Source organism: Lampris incognitus, chromosome 14 (assembly GCF_029633865.1).
Source record: "Lampris incognitus isolate fLamInc1 chromosome 14, fLamInc1.hap2, whole genome shotgun sequence".
NCBI lineage: Eukaryota > Metazoa > Chordata > Actinopteri > Lampriformes > Lampridae > Lampris > Lampris incognitus.
In genome coordinates, this window is record NC_079224.1 from 15,450,245 (window position 1) to 15,463,440 (window position 13,196).

At 47.2% G+C, this 13,196-nt stretch overlaps 1 protein-coding gene across 2 annotated transcripts in view; it reads right to left on the reverse strand.

The window, feature by feature from the left end:
• colec12 (collectin sub-family member 12) overlaps positions 1-13,196 on the reverse strand; it is a 70,706-nt gene that overhangs the window by 25,821 nt on the left and 31,689 nt on the right. For both annotated transcript variants that reach the window (XM_056293012.1, XM_056293011.1), the window contains exons 3-4: positions 9,444-9,566; positions 370-456 (exon numbers count right to left, since the gene is read on the reverse strand). In XM_056293012.1, the coding sequence (XP_056148987.1) occupies positions 370-456; positions 9,444-9,566 (210 nt within the window). The remainder of the gene's footprint in view (positions 1-369; positions 457-9,443; positions 9,567-13,196) is intronic.

Here is a 13,196-nt window from a genome sequence, read left to right on the forward strand (position 1 = left end):
GGTTTATGCATTTTGCCCATTCTGGACTGAAAAGCTACACCGGTGGAGTTTCTCAATACTGAGCCTATGTGGCAGCACACATCACTCCTCTAGCAGACTGCCCGACGGGGAAACATCCCTGAAACTTTTCTCACAGCCTTTTGATTATTACAAGCCACCAATCTGCGCATGTATTTTTCATCATCATCGTCATCATCAGAGTCATCAGAATACTTTATTCATCCTTGAGAGGAAATTGTTCATTAATTTTCTATTCCTTTAACTTAAAAGTAAGAGTGAAATAGTCAACGAAAACTACCATTATCTATTCAAAAGCTTGGAAAACAGGTAGCATGGGTAAAAACCACCTAACATCTTGTTGGGACTCACCAAGTTTCTTCAGGTCTGTCTCGACGGCGTTGATCTTGCCGCCATAGTTCTGCATCCCTTCTGTGACGTTGTCCATTCTCTGAACCACTGAGGAACAAACACGACAGGGAAAGAGGAGGAACAAATGAAACCTTGATATTATCAAGCAGGAATGTTTCAAGTGGAAAAGATAATATTGTAGTGAATTCAGGGGGCAGTTTGGGAAACCGTCGCCACAGCCGGGATTCGAACCCCTGTCTCCTTCGCCACAAGCAATAACGTTAACCAGTCGACTAAAGGGTCCGACCCATTAGTCAAGGACCAACATGTCTACTTATCCATGCACGTTACAATATTATGGGGCATCTGCGTGGCGTGGCGTGGCGGTCTATTACGTTGCCTACCAACACGGGGATCGCCGGTTCGAATCCCCGTGTTACCTCCGGTTTGGCCGGGCGTCCCTACAGACACAACTGGCCGTGTCTGCGGGTGGGAAGCCGGGTGTGGGTATGTGTCCTGTTCGCTGCACTAGCGCCCCCTCTGGTCGGTCGGGGCGCCTGTTTGGGGGGGGGGAATAGCGTGATCCTCCCACGCGCTACGTCTCCCTGGTGAAACTCCTTCCTGTCAGATGAAAAGAAGCGGCTGGCGACTCCACATGTGTCGGAGGAGGCATGTGGTAGTCTGCAGCCCTCCCCGGATTGGCAGAGGGGGTGGAGCAGCGACCGGGACGGCTCAGAACAGTGGGGTAATTGGCCAAGTACAATTGGGAAGAAAAAAAGGGGGGCGGGTGAACAAAAGATATAATAATGTGGTTTTACTACCATTTCTTAATACTAACTCTTACTATACTAAATATGGTCTTTTATTGAGTATTGTTATGGTTGAGTGTATAGCGTACCCCTTTTTAAAAATGTGTACAGGGTAGGATGAGCGGGCAGGCGTTCTCTTTTACACCAGTGCCTCGTTTCACATTCGTACGCTTGCAACAAACACAACACAAATAAATAAGAACTAAGCTAAGCTAACTGCTAGCCCATGCAGACCGGCAGTCCCGACAGTCATCCTGGCCGGCGTTCGTTCTCTTGGACAGTGATTTTTTATTTTTTGGATATATGTGTCAGTTTAGATATATGTGTTAGTATGTGTGTTCTTGAAGTTCTTGTAGTTTGGATATATGGTTTTTTTTGTGTGTTTTTGTCTTTGTGTTGCACTGCTGTGGGCTGGGCGAAACGATGTGTCGTTTCATTTCATGTACGGAAGTACATGAAACGAAACGACAAAATGTTCCTGATTCCTGAAAACCGAAAAACAGCTGTACGGATTGATTTCAACAAATAATTTGGATTCAACGAAATCATAACAGGGCGGCGCAGTGGTTAGTGCGGCCGCCTCCCAGCGAGAAGGTCCTGGGTTCGAGCCCCGGGGTAGTCCAACCTTGGGGGGTCATCCTCTGTGTGGAGTTTGCATGTTCTCCCCGTGTCTGCGTGGGTTTCCTCCCACAGTCCAAAGACATGTAGCTCAGGTGAATCGGCCATACTAAATTGTCACTAGGTGTGTGTGTGTGTGTGTGTGTGTGTGTGTGTGTGTGTGTGTGTGTGTGTGTGTGTGTGTGTGTGTGTGTGTGTGTGTGTGTGTGTGTGTGTGTGTGAGATGTCCAGGGTGTCTCCCCGCCTGCCGCCCAATCACTGCTGGGATAGGCTCCAGCATCCCTGAGAGCAGGGTAAGCGGTTCGGATAATGGATGGCTGGAAATCATAACAGAAGCCATGCCATCAAGACCACTGCTCTTCATAACAGATTTAAATTCTCCTAACAAACTCGAGTGTTCAAATCCCCCTCTGTAGACGGTCCCCGGTTGTGAATTAGCCTTTACAAACAAACACCATGTAAATTTAGCCAAGTGGAGTCAGTTAAACTGACTACTGGCCACTAGAGGGTGCTATGGTACGCTCACCGCTCCGGGTCATAAATATAAAGAAACCCTGACAGGACCGTCATCTCTGAGCGCAGCGTTGACCAGATTTATATCTCATCTGTCAAGGCGTATCACAAACGCAATGCAGAGACGTTAACCGTGCTGACGCGGATCCGGACTTTCAGCAGGACTCGGCGGACTGGCTGCGTGCCGACTGCTGAACACTATAGTAAAAGCACCGGTAGTCATTCGTGATTTGTCAGACCAGCTAAGTAAAAAAAAAAAAATCCATTTTTTTCTCTCTGCACATCTGCGGCGAGTTGTTGATGTTGTGTTTTCTTGTCTGTATGGGGGGATGGGGTGGGGGGGATGGGGGGGTGACTATAAGTGGCAGAAAAACACGACTGGAAAGCATCTAAGGCTTTCATTGTTATCATTCCAGACGTGGCGAGCGAGATACAATAACATGCTCTTGGGACAAACAACAGTATAGGGCTCAGTTTCAAAGGGCTGTTGGTCAACTTTGGGGACCGGGCATATGCAAAGGAGGTCAGCTTGAGCACCCCCCCCCCCCCCCGTGTCTCTCTTTCTGGCTCCTCGAATGTACTTTGTCTAACTCCCTGACGACACACTTTGTTATTATCTTCTTCAACAGATTTTTCTCTTGCGTGTAATCGCTCCTATGGCACCCTATGTATTACCTGCCTGTTGACACCTATGTCCCATCGGGCTTGAACCTGTGTTTTTTTTGCCACTTACTTGCGTCGTCGCCCCCTGACTAGATCCTTGCTTGTGTTGTATGAGCTCTCGGGTGCACGTGGTGTTGGATTAAAGTGTGCGCTGAATGAAACTGTAACATTGTTACATTGTTACTAGTCCATCCTCTCACCTCGCTCTTTCACTGTTTCCGTTTCCACCCCCCCCCCTCTTGTCAGTCTACCCCCACCTCTCTTTCTCAACCCCCCCCCCTTTCCTCAATCTGAGGCATATTATACGTTGTATAAGGTGGCTATTTTGAGTAGGGCTTAGTGGATAGTCACTTCAGCCCTAGTTATGTGCCACATGAGGCAGTTACCCAACCTGCATGACCAGGAGAGACCATGCACGGCACAAAGACCACACACACACACACACACACACACACAAATGAGACAGACACACACAGACATGAGACAGACATGAGACACAGACACACAAATGAGACAGACACACACGGACAAATGAGACACACAAATGACACAGACACACACAGACTTGAGACACACACACACACACACACACAAATGAGACACAGACACAGACGTGACACACACACACACACACACACACAAATGAGACAGACACACACAGACATGGGACACACACACACACACATATACAAATGAGACACAGACACAGACGTGACACACACACACACCCACACAAATGAGACAGACACAGACATGACACACTCACACACACACGAGACACAGACACAAGATCTACAAGATTCAAGCTGAATTTCAGTGCACACAGTTTTCCACTGGGGAAACCCAGCAGGCAACACAAACAAGGTAACGCTTAACAGCGTAGATGGACGGGCATAATGTGCTGAGCTCGAGAAACATCTTGAACGGCAAAGACACTCATCATACGCGGCGCTGCTTTTTACAGGCCAGAATTAGTAAATACTACAACAGTAGTGTTACTCCCAGCACTACATGTAATCCCTGTTGATTAGAAAACACAAAACAGAGAACTTCGGCTCGCAGCGGTTTCCAGCTTAATTAAACCATTTTGGACACTCACAGTTGTGAGTCAACCTGTGGTTCACCAGACAACAAATTACTGCGGAGCAATAAAATCTCCTCGGGGTTGTTAAATCAGGGTGGTCGCTGCATGGTCATCTGGGAGACATTAGACCCAAACCACCAAAATCACATGGGGGCACCGTGAAAACCTACACCTGTGCGTAACAGTGCCCACTGTTGGATCCAACGACAACACCGACGGCACCGACAAGATATGTTATGGATCTGGATGGTTTCAACATGTAGATCTTTCCTCCGCTTTCCTCCTATGGCCACACCACCGCAAAAAGAAAAAAAAGGGGGGGGGTTGGGTCTCCTCATTGCAGCATCATTTATTTCGATATGTTTGGAGATGCTAAAGCTGGAGCGGTACACATGATGCATTCCACGCTGATGGCCACGAAGATAATGTTTGGAGATGCTTCCTCTGTCGACAGGAGAGTGCTGCCTGGTGTCAAAGAAATTACACCGAGACCAATCAGAAACGGTAGAAATGTTGCAACACGGACAACGTTTTACAAAAAAGCCTGTTTCCTCTCTCAAGTGACGGGGAATCTATGAGAAACGCCAACTTGAGGGAAAGTAAACAAAGTTTAGAAGAAAAAAAAATCTGTCTAGGGAGTATTGGCTCGAGCGGTAAATCTCTGAAACGCTGGAGCTCGCTGGACTTGGCTGGAGTGAGTTTTCCCTTCTGTTTCCAGTATTAAGAGCATCAGACAAACAACAAACCACAGTTGAGAGTGACACAGAACGAAACAGAAAGGGAGAGAAAGTGTGGGGGTGTGAGGTGGATGGGGGGGGGTCATCACCCAGGAACCCATCAGGACGAGGATTCAAGTTGGATGCCATGTTTTCACGCTTGCAGACTTTTCTGGTGAACTCATAACTTTCTCCGTTTTACGGGATGGATTGGAAAAACTCCGTAGGGATATAGTACACATATACCCAGCCTGCGTTTCTTTAAGTAAGACAGTAGGCAGCAGTAATCACTGTAAGGAAAAGATGAGGTAGTGGAGGAAAGGAGGTGTGGTTTTTGGATTTTCTGAACCAAAGTGAATACAAGTGTATGGAGTGGCAGAAAAAAAAAGAAAAGCCTTATTACCAGCGGAGGCTATAAATCCCCAAGGCAGTTGGATTTAAGAGTTAACTGTTGGTGAACTTGTTTAAAGGCATGTGCATTATAAAGTGAAAAGGTGCAACATTGCTTATGGCCGTAAAGATCACCTGACATTTGTGTAAGTTTAACTGTGATATAACCTGACTTGGTTCTGCAATTCTGTGTGTTTCCCCTCTGCATCCTGATACAGAAGGAACAAGCATACAAACTCTTGCTGGTTCAAAAAAAAACAAAAAAACAAAAAAGAAAGCGAAGACAGAAAACGTGGTCTGTTTGATTTGGTTTAGTCGCAATTCCCACGCAGGAAGAGACTAAGCACAGTAATAATGTGGGAGTTTCCCCGGGCCTTTACAGGAAAGGGACTCTACATATGAAACATATCAGCACTTCCAAATAAAGACAGGTTGGGGGCGGCAGGGCAGCACAGCGGTCCATTCCGTTGACTACCAACACGGGGATCGCCGGTTCGAATCCCTGTGTTACCTCCGGCTTGGTCAGGCGTCCCTACAGACACAATTGGCCGTGTCTGTGGGTGGGAAGCCAGATTTCGGTATGTGTCCTGGTCGCTGCACTAGCACCTCCACTGGTCAGTCGGAGCACCTGTTTGGGGGGGACTGGGGGGAATAGTGTGATCCTCCCACGTGCTACGTCCCCCTGACAAAACTCCTCACTGTCAGGTGAAAAGAAGCAGCTGGCGACTCCACATGTATCGGAGGAGACACGGTGGTAGTCTGCAGCCCTCCCCGGAACGGCAGAGGGGGGCGGAGCAGCAACCGGGACAGCTCAGAGAGCGGGGTGATTGGCCAGGTACAGTTGAGGGGGGAAAAGGGGGGGGTACAGACGGGTAGTTGGAGATGCATTAGCCAAAACACCTCATGTTACCCAAGGATCTTCAAAGTCTCACACACCTCCCATTTGATTGGGTGGATGATCAGGTGGATGACATATTTACCTGATGTTTAACACTTGCTCTTGCTCACAAAGCAGCCCAACTGATGCCCCTTGTTAATGTGACATATTAACACGGACACCCAAATAAATCATAAATAAATGACCCTAATACATATACTGTATGATCCCCACATACTCCCTCATATATATGCAGGACACATAAGCAGGCTGAATGATTGAAACACGTAACATGTGAGTTTATTATGATAAACTGTCTTGAAAAGCACTATATCAATGTAATGATGATGATTATTATTATTATTATTATTATATGTACACCTCGAAAATCCCCATGTTCCAGCATTTTTATCAACAAGGCATGTTCAAATGCTAAGTGAATAATATATAATGGTAACACATTTAGCACAGGAGAGGCAAGAATGCCATATTGGGGAAGATGCTCATCCATCTTATTTATTGTTTCAAAACATGCAGGACAGTTCAAGTGGTTCATTTATAGTTTATACAATCAATTGACAGCTCTATTAATCATTTTAAACTGTAGCACTGTGAGAAAGAAAAATTCTTGGAGGGTGTATTGTCTTTCCCACCTCATATTTCAACCCTTGACTGCACCTTGGAGTCCCTTGTAATGGAGTGTGATGTGGCTAGTTGTGTCTCGCTCGTGGTTTATTACAGTCCAAGACAAACTAACCACCAGAACATGTAGTAGTATAGGTCCTCGCAGCATCAGGATGACTGAGAGGTGGAGGTGTTGTATGAAAAGCCGATTGCCCTCATTTTTTCAAACCCCAGTAAAGCAGATGGCTGCCATGCGGTGAAGGTAAATCATCACTGGAAATTGATTGGGATTGTATGAGTGTGTGATTGAACCCAACTACCGAGGATGCACAAGCCAGTACATTCTTAGTGCCAGTCCCAAGCCTGAATAAATTGGGAGGGTTGCATCAGGAAGGGCATCTGGTGTAAATCCTTTGCCAAATCAAAATATGCGGATCATAAATCAGATTTCCATGCTGGATCGGTCGAGGCCCAGGTTACCAATGACCACCAACGGTACTGTTGGCCAAGAGGGTGCCGATGAAAACTATGCTACTGTTGGGCGAAGGAGAAGGAGAGGGGGAAGGCGTGTCCAGAGGCAGCGGGAGAGGAGGAAGGGTACATCCAACTCGGATCAACAGTCTGTCCGAAACCAGGGTATCATGATTGATGACCAACTAACCTTTAAGGTTCACGTGGCCTCGATCACTCGGTCATGCCAATTTGCCCCGTTCAACATCAGGAAAATTAGATCCTACTTGTCTGAGCATGCAGCACAACTCCTTACTGGCAGATCTCCCTGGATGCACTTTCAAACCTCTGCAAATGATCCAGAACGTGGTGGTGCATCTGGTCTTCAACCAACCCAAAACAGCACATGTCACTCCGCTGTTCATATCCCTCCACTGGCTCCCAGTTTCTGCCTGCATCAAATTCAAAACCTTGATGCGCGCTTACAAAACACTGTTCCTCTTCCCTGGCAGCTCCATATTCAGCATCCTTCTCCCTATATACCAAGCATCTCTCCTCAACACATGTCCAAGCCATCTCCATCTTGCCTCTCTTGCTTTGTCTCCAAATCGTCCAACCTGAGCTGTCCCTCTAATACACTCGCTCCTAATCCTGTCCTTCTTCGTTACTCCCAGTGAAAATCTTAGCATCTTCAACTCTGCCACCTCCAGCTTCGCCTCCTGTCTTTTCGTCAGTGCTGCTGTCTTCAAACCATATGACATAGCTGGTCTCATTACCATCTTGTAAACTTTCCTTTTAACTCTTGCTGGTACCCTTCTGTCGCAAATCACTCCTGACACTCTTCTCCACCCACTCCACGCTGCCTGCACTCTCTTCTTCACCTCTCTTCCACATTCCCTATTACTTTGAACAGTTGACTCAAAGTATTTAAACTCATCCACCTTCGTCACCTCCACTCCTTGCATCTTCGCCATTCCGCTGTCCTCCCTCTCATTCCCACATATGTATTCCGTCTTGCTCCTACTGACTTTCATTCCTCTTCTCTCCAGTGCATACCTCCACCTCTCCAGGCTCTCCTCAACCTGCACCCTACTCTCACTACAGTCCACGGAGACTCCTGCCTGACCTCGTCCGTCAACCTGTCCATCACCATTGCAAACAAGAAAGGGCTCAGAGCCGATCCTTGATGTAATCCCACCTCCACCTTGAACCCATCCATCATTCCTACCGCACACCTCACCATTGTCACACTGCCCTCATACATATCCTGCACCACTCCTAAATACTTCTCTGCCACTCCCGACTTCCTCATACAATACCACACCTCCTCTCTCGGCACCCTGTCAAATGCTTTCTCCACAAGGACACAATTTAACTCCTTCTGACCTTCTCCATTGATGTTGATGGCCAGAGGTACCCAATAAATGTTAAGAGAAACTTACCGCATTGAAGGGGGTAACTCATTTTGCACCAGAATGCTCACCATACATCAGCTTAAGGTGGAGAGGGAGGAATCATTGAGTGAATTACACGGGGGATGATTAGGTGGCCAGATGGAGAGAGCCAGGTTGGGAATTTTGCCAGGACACCAGGGGATCCCTACTCTTTGCGATAAGTGCCATAGGATCTTTAATGACCACAGTGTGTCAAGACCTCGGTTTAACGTCTCATCAGAAGGACGGCATCTCCTACAGCACAGTGTCCCCGTCACTGCACTGAGATATATATATATATATAGATATATAGATATATAGATATATATATATATATATATATATATATATATATATATATATATATATATATATATTATTAGGACCAGAGGGAAGACAGCCCCCTACTGGCTCACCAACACTACTTCCATCAGCAACTCAGTTTTCCCGGAAGATCTCCCACCCAAATACTAGCCAAACCCACACCTGCTTAGCTTCTGCCATTCAGCAGAGCCAGGGTACATGTTGGTATGGCTTCCAGCATTTTTTTTTTGTGGATCGGGTTAGGTCATTCCTCTTAAGCTCTCTTTCCTCCTTAAGAGGTTTGAAAGGTTTATTTTTGTTTGAGTGTCAGCTATAGCCCACATCGGATCTAGTGGCAAAGACCATTTACAAGTTTGTTCTGCCATTTCTGCTTGTTGGCCATGATTGTCATGATTGATATTTTTGTTTATTTGCTATTGTCTGACAGGCGTCAGAGGTAGAGTAGCAAACAGACCTTTTGTCTTCATGGATATCTTCAGGAATCTAATTTTGAGATCACAGTTTGCATTTACAAAAACGGATTAAGGGCTACAAAGGTATATAAGAAGCCCGTGATGCTCTCAGAAGTCCCCGGTGACTGCAGTTTTGACCTACCTTTGTATCCAAGCACAGCCACTGCTATGGTGAGCAGGGCACACAGCACGTAGAGCAGCGCGATAGCAGCCCGCAGCGCCCAGTCATTTTTACACTTGGTGCACTCCGTACCCTCCTGGATTCCTGCAACACAAAGCACAAAACAACAGTTTGTGTCAAGAGTCAAGATTACCAAGAGGTCATGTCCTCTGTCTGTGGACCCCCACATGTGGATCCCATGAATCCATGACCGAATCCCACCGGGCGCTTCTCGCGCATGTCGACTCTCTCTGTCTTCCTCTCGAGCTGTTCAAATTGTCTAAATGAAAATAATTTATGTAAGCGGACTGCATGGTCCCTCTTTTTTCAATCAAGTAGTAAAACTGAGTAATGCGTAACTGGAAGGGATGTGTCATGGCCCCGACCGTGTCTCCAGTTGTTTCCCTTGTGTTTCTTCTGTGTTTCCCATTTCCCCGGTGTCTCCTGTTTTCCCGTGTGTGTGTGCGTGTGTGTGTGTGTGTGTGTGTGTGTGTGTGTGTGTGTGGGCGTGGCTTCCTTCCCTGGCACTCTCCTGATTTGCGGCTCATCCACATTACCCACCCAGCCTGCACACCTGCCTCCTTCATCTCATCATCTCAACAGTATACCCATCCATCCATCCACCCATCCATCCATTATCCGAACCGCTTATCCCGCTTAGGATTGCGGGACGCTGTAGCCTATCCCAGCAGTCATTGGGAGGCAGGCGGGGAGACACCCTGGACAGGCCGCCAGTCACATCACAGGGCCCACACATTCACACCTAGGGGGGGAAAAAAAGTTTTTTCAATATGGCCGATTCACCTGACCTACATGTCTTTGGACTGTGGGAGGAAACCGGAGCACCCGGAGGAAACCCACACACACACACACACGGGGAGAACATGCAAACTCCACACGGAGGACGACCCCGGTCGACCCCCAAGATTGGGACTACCTCAGGGCTCGAACCCAGGACCTTCTTTCTGTGAGGCGACCGTGCTAACCACCGCACCGCCCCCTCAACAGTATATCTACCCTGGTTCTCCATCCACTCATCACCACATCAGTATTTCAACCGCTGTGGTAGTCTCTCAGGCTGGGCTACTCTGAGCTACTCCTCATGTTGTTTGCATTACCTGTATTTACTGTGTCTCCTTGTGCTTCCAGGATCACTCTCCTCTGGTTCCCCTGTCTGCCCCACTTCCTCATCCGTCTCAGCTCTGCCAGCCTCCATCACCTCTCTATTTTCTGCCTTGCCTGCCATTCTCATCCCCCTTTATCCCTACAATAACCCCCCTTTACGTTACTTAACTCCATCGTCTGTGTCTGTGCTTGGGTCCGCCTCCACTGATCACAACAGGATGGCGAGTTCATAAAAGCAAACAAAATGTTTTCGCTTGAAAATGACAGTTTTTCTTTTCATCGTTAAGTTCAGTACTGCATGTCTGAAGAGGGACTAGTCGTGCCTCTCTTTAGCCAAACGTCAATTGAAAACATTTGCCTTCGTGAATAGGAGGAAGAAAAAAAAGACTTATTATAAAACAATCTTTTTTTCTAAACAACTCCACATGTGTTGGCCATACGGCAGAGTAACCAAAACAAAATAAAATGGCACCGTTCTCTTTGTGTGTCATTCCTCATTGTCAGCCAACCTCAAATCACCTCAGTGTAAAACTTACACATTCACGTGTCACACATGGGAAAATCGGTCCGGTTTTCCCTTTTCCCCCTTAACTATGCTGCATTTCACTGAACTGTTCCCAAAAATGTTTTTTAAAAAAAATTGAGAATTTGTGGAAAGCTAATGATATCAATTATTTTTGGTCAGAGAAATCGTGTAACGTTTTAGAAAAATACAAATTTACTTGAACTGAAGAGTCTGTATGAACCTCTTCGACAACATTGCTCACTTGCATAATAATGATGGAGAAAGTTGGCGGTGCATTTTTTCCCCCCTCGTAAACACACAAATATTTTGCACAAAGCTGCAAAATTGGGCGATTTGGAAGTTTATCGAGATCAAGTTGAGGGTCCCCAACTTGACACAATGAATACTTGGGTTAGTATTTTTCACGAGAGGGTGTTAAGGTGACTCTCGGGTTGTTATCAGCACAGCTGCCACCCGGAACGAAACATCTTTATCCTGTAGAGCACAACACTGCTTCTGACTGGAAGGGATGTGACAGTCATTACATATGCAGGACCAAACCGTGGAAAAACTGAGACACAAAACAAGACAAACCAAAGAAAAACAAAAAGAATGAACATTCACTTCAACAGGTATTGAATTAACAAGCGTATAGAAATCAGACAAATATAATAGTGATTGCATGAGACCATAGACTGATTACCGGCGGCATGTGTCTCAGCAATCATCCGCTGAGGTACCAGGCTGTGAGAGAAGGCATACATGCCCTGTGGCATTATGGGTATCATTGCTTCCACCAGGACAGGCTCCAGACAGTCCACATCTGGACTCAGATTCTTGTGTGACTTCAACTCAAGTCAAGTCAGGTTTATTTGTAAAGCCCTAAATTACAGTGACAGTCTCAGAGGGGTTTCCATTCACACATTGGGGAACAGGTAGATGGAGTAAACGGCCGTGGAGGACACCCTCTCCGTCCTTACACCCCCTTGATTTGGATGAGGGAAAAGCGCCACAGATGAAAATTTCAGGACAAATAAATGGGAAAAACCTCAGAAAGAGCATCAGAGGAGGCATCCTTCTTCCAGATAGGTGTGAAAGAGGTGCTCAGTGGGCAAGGCAAACGATGCAGCAACAGATTTAGAAATATAAAACTTAATGACTACACTTGGAGGAAACACAGAAATGTCCACCTCCTAACAGTATCCGACTTGGCTCTATCTCCCGATGGCCCCTTTAGCAAGTTAGCCTGCTGCCAGTCGTGTTGCGGCTGAAACTGTAGCCACAAGAGGCTCCTTCCCTCTCAGTCAGGGGGTGGGCCAGACCACCAGGGGGGTGAAGGGAGGGGGGTTTAGCCTCTCTGCTTTGGACCTACACATCTGTGAAAACATCATGGCTGACCGCCTAAAAGGAGCCTGGCCGTGGCCCTAGACATGGATATGGAGGCCACTGTTGTCCTTGTTTGTACTGAAGGCCACATGTTGGGCGCCAGTGTGGAGAGGTCCATGAGAGGGCCCCCCGCTGGTCCCGACCACACGCTGCTCAAAGAACACCACTGCACCATGTAAACAAGCGTCCAGCAGTCTACAGGGAGGCAGGACAGTTTGATTCCATTTGCACCAGAGTTCTTTGGTACAGTACTGACTTTGGGATGGTGGCACGCACAGCATTTCGTAAGCGTTTTGTCCAAATATGTGTTTGCTGTTCCTCCGGGTTAGCTGAGGGGTCTTAAACATCATGGTCATGAACATTTCGGTCACTCTGACATGTAGTTAGGGCCGTCCCGAATACCTTTATTTTGGGGCTTTGAATCACCGTGTTAACTACGGCTTGGTCGGGCGTCCCTACAGACACAATTGGCCGTGTCTGCGGGTGGGAAGCCGGATGTGGGTATGTGTCCTGGTCGCTGCACTAGCGCCTCCTCTGGTCAGTCAGGGCACCTGTTCGAGGGGGGGGGACTCGGGGGGAATAATATGATCCTCCCACGCGCTACATGCCCCTGGTGAAACTCCTCACTGTCAGGTGAAAAGAAGCGGCTGGCAACTCCACATGTATTGGAGGAGACGTGGTAGTCTGCAGCCCTCCCCGGATCGACAGAGGGTTCGGGG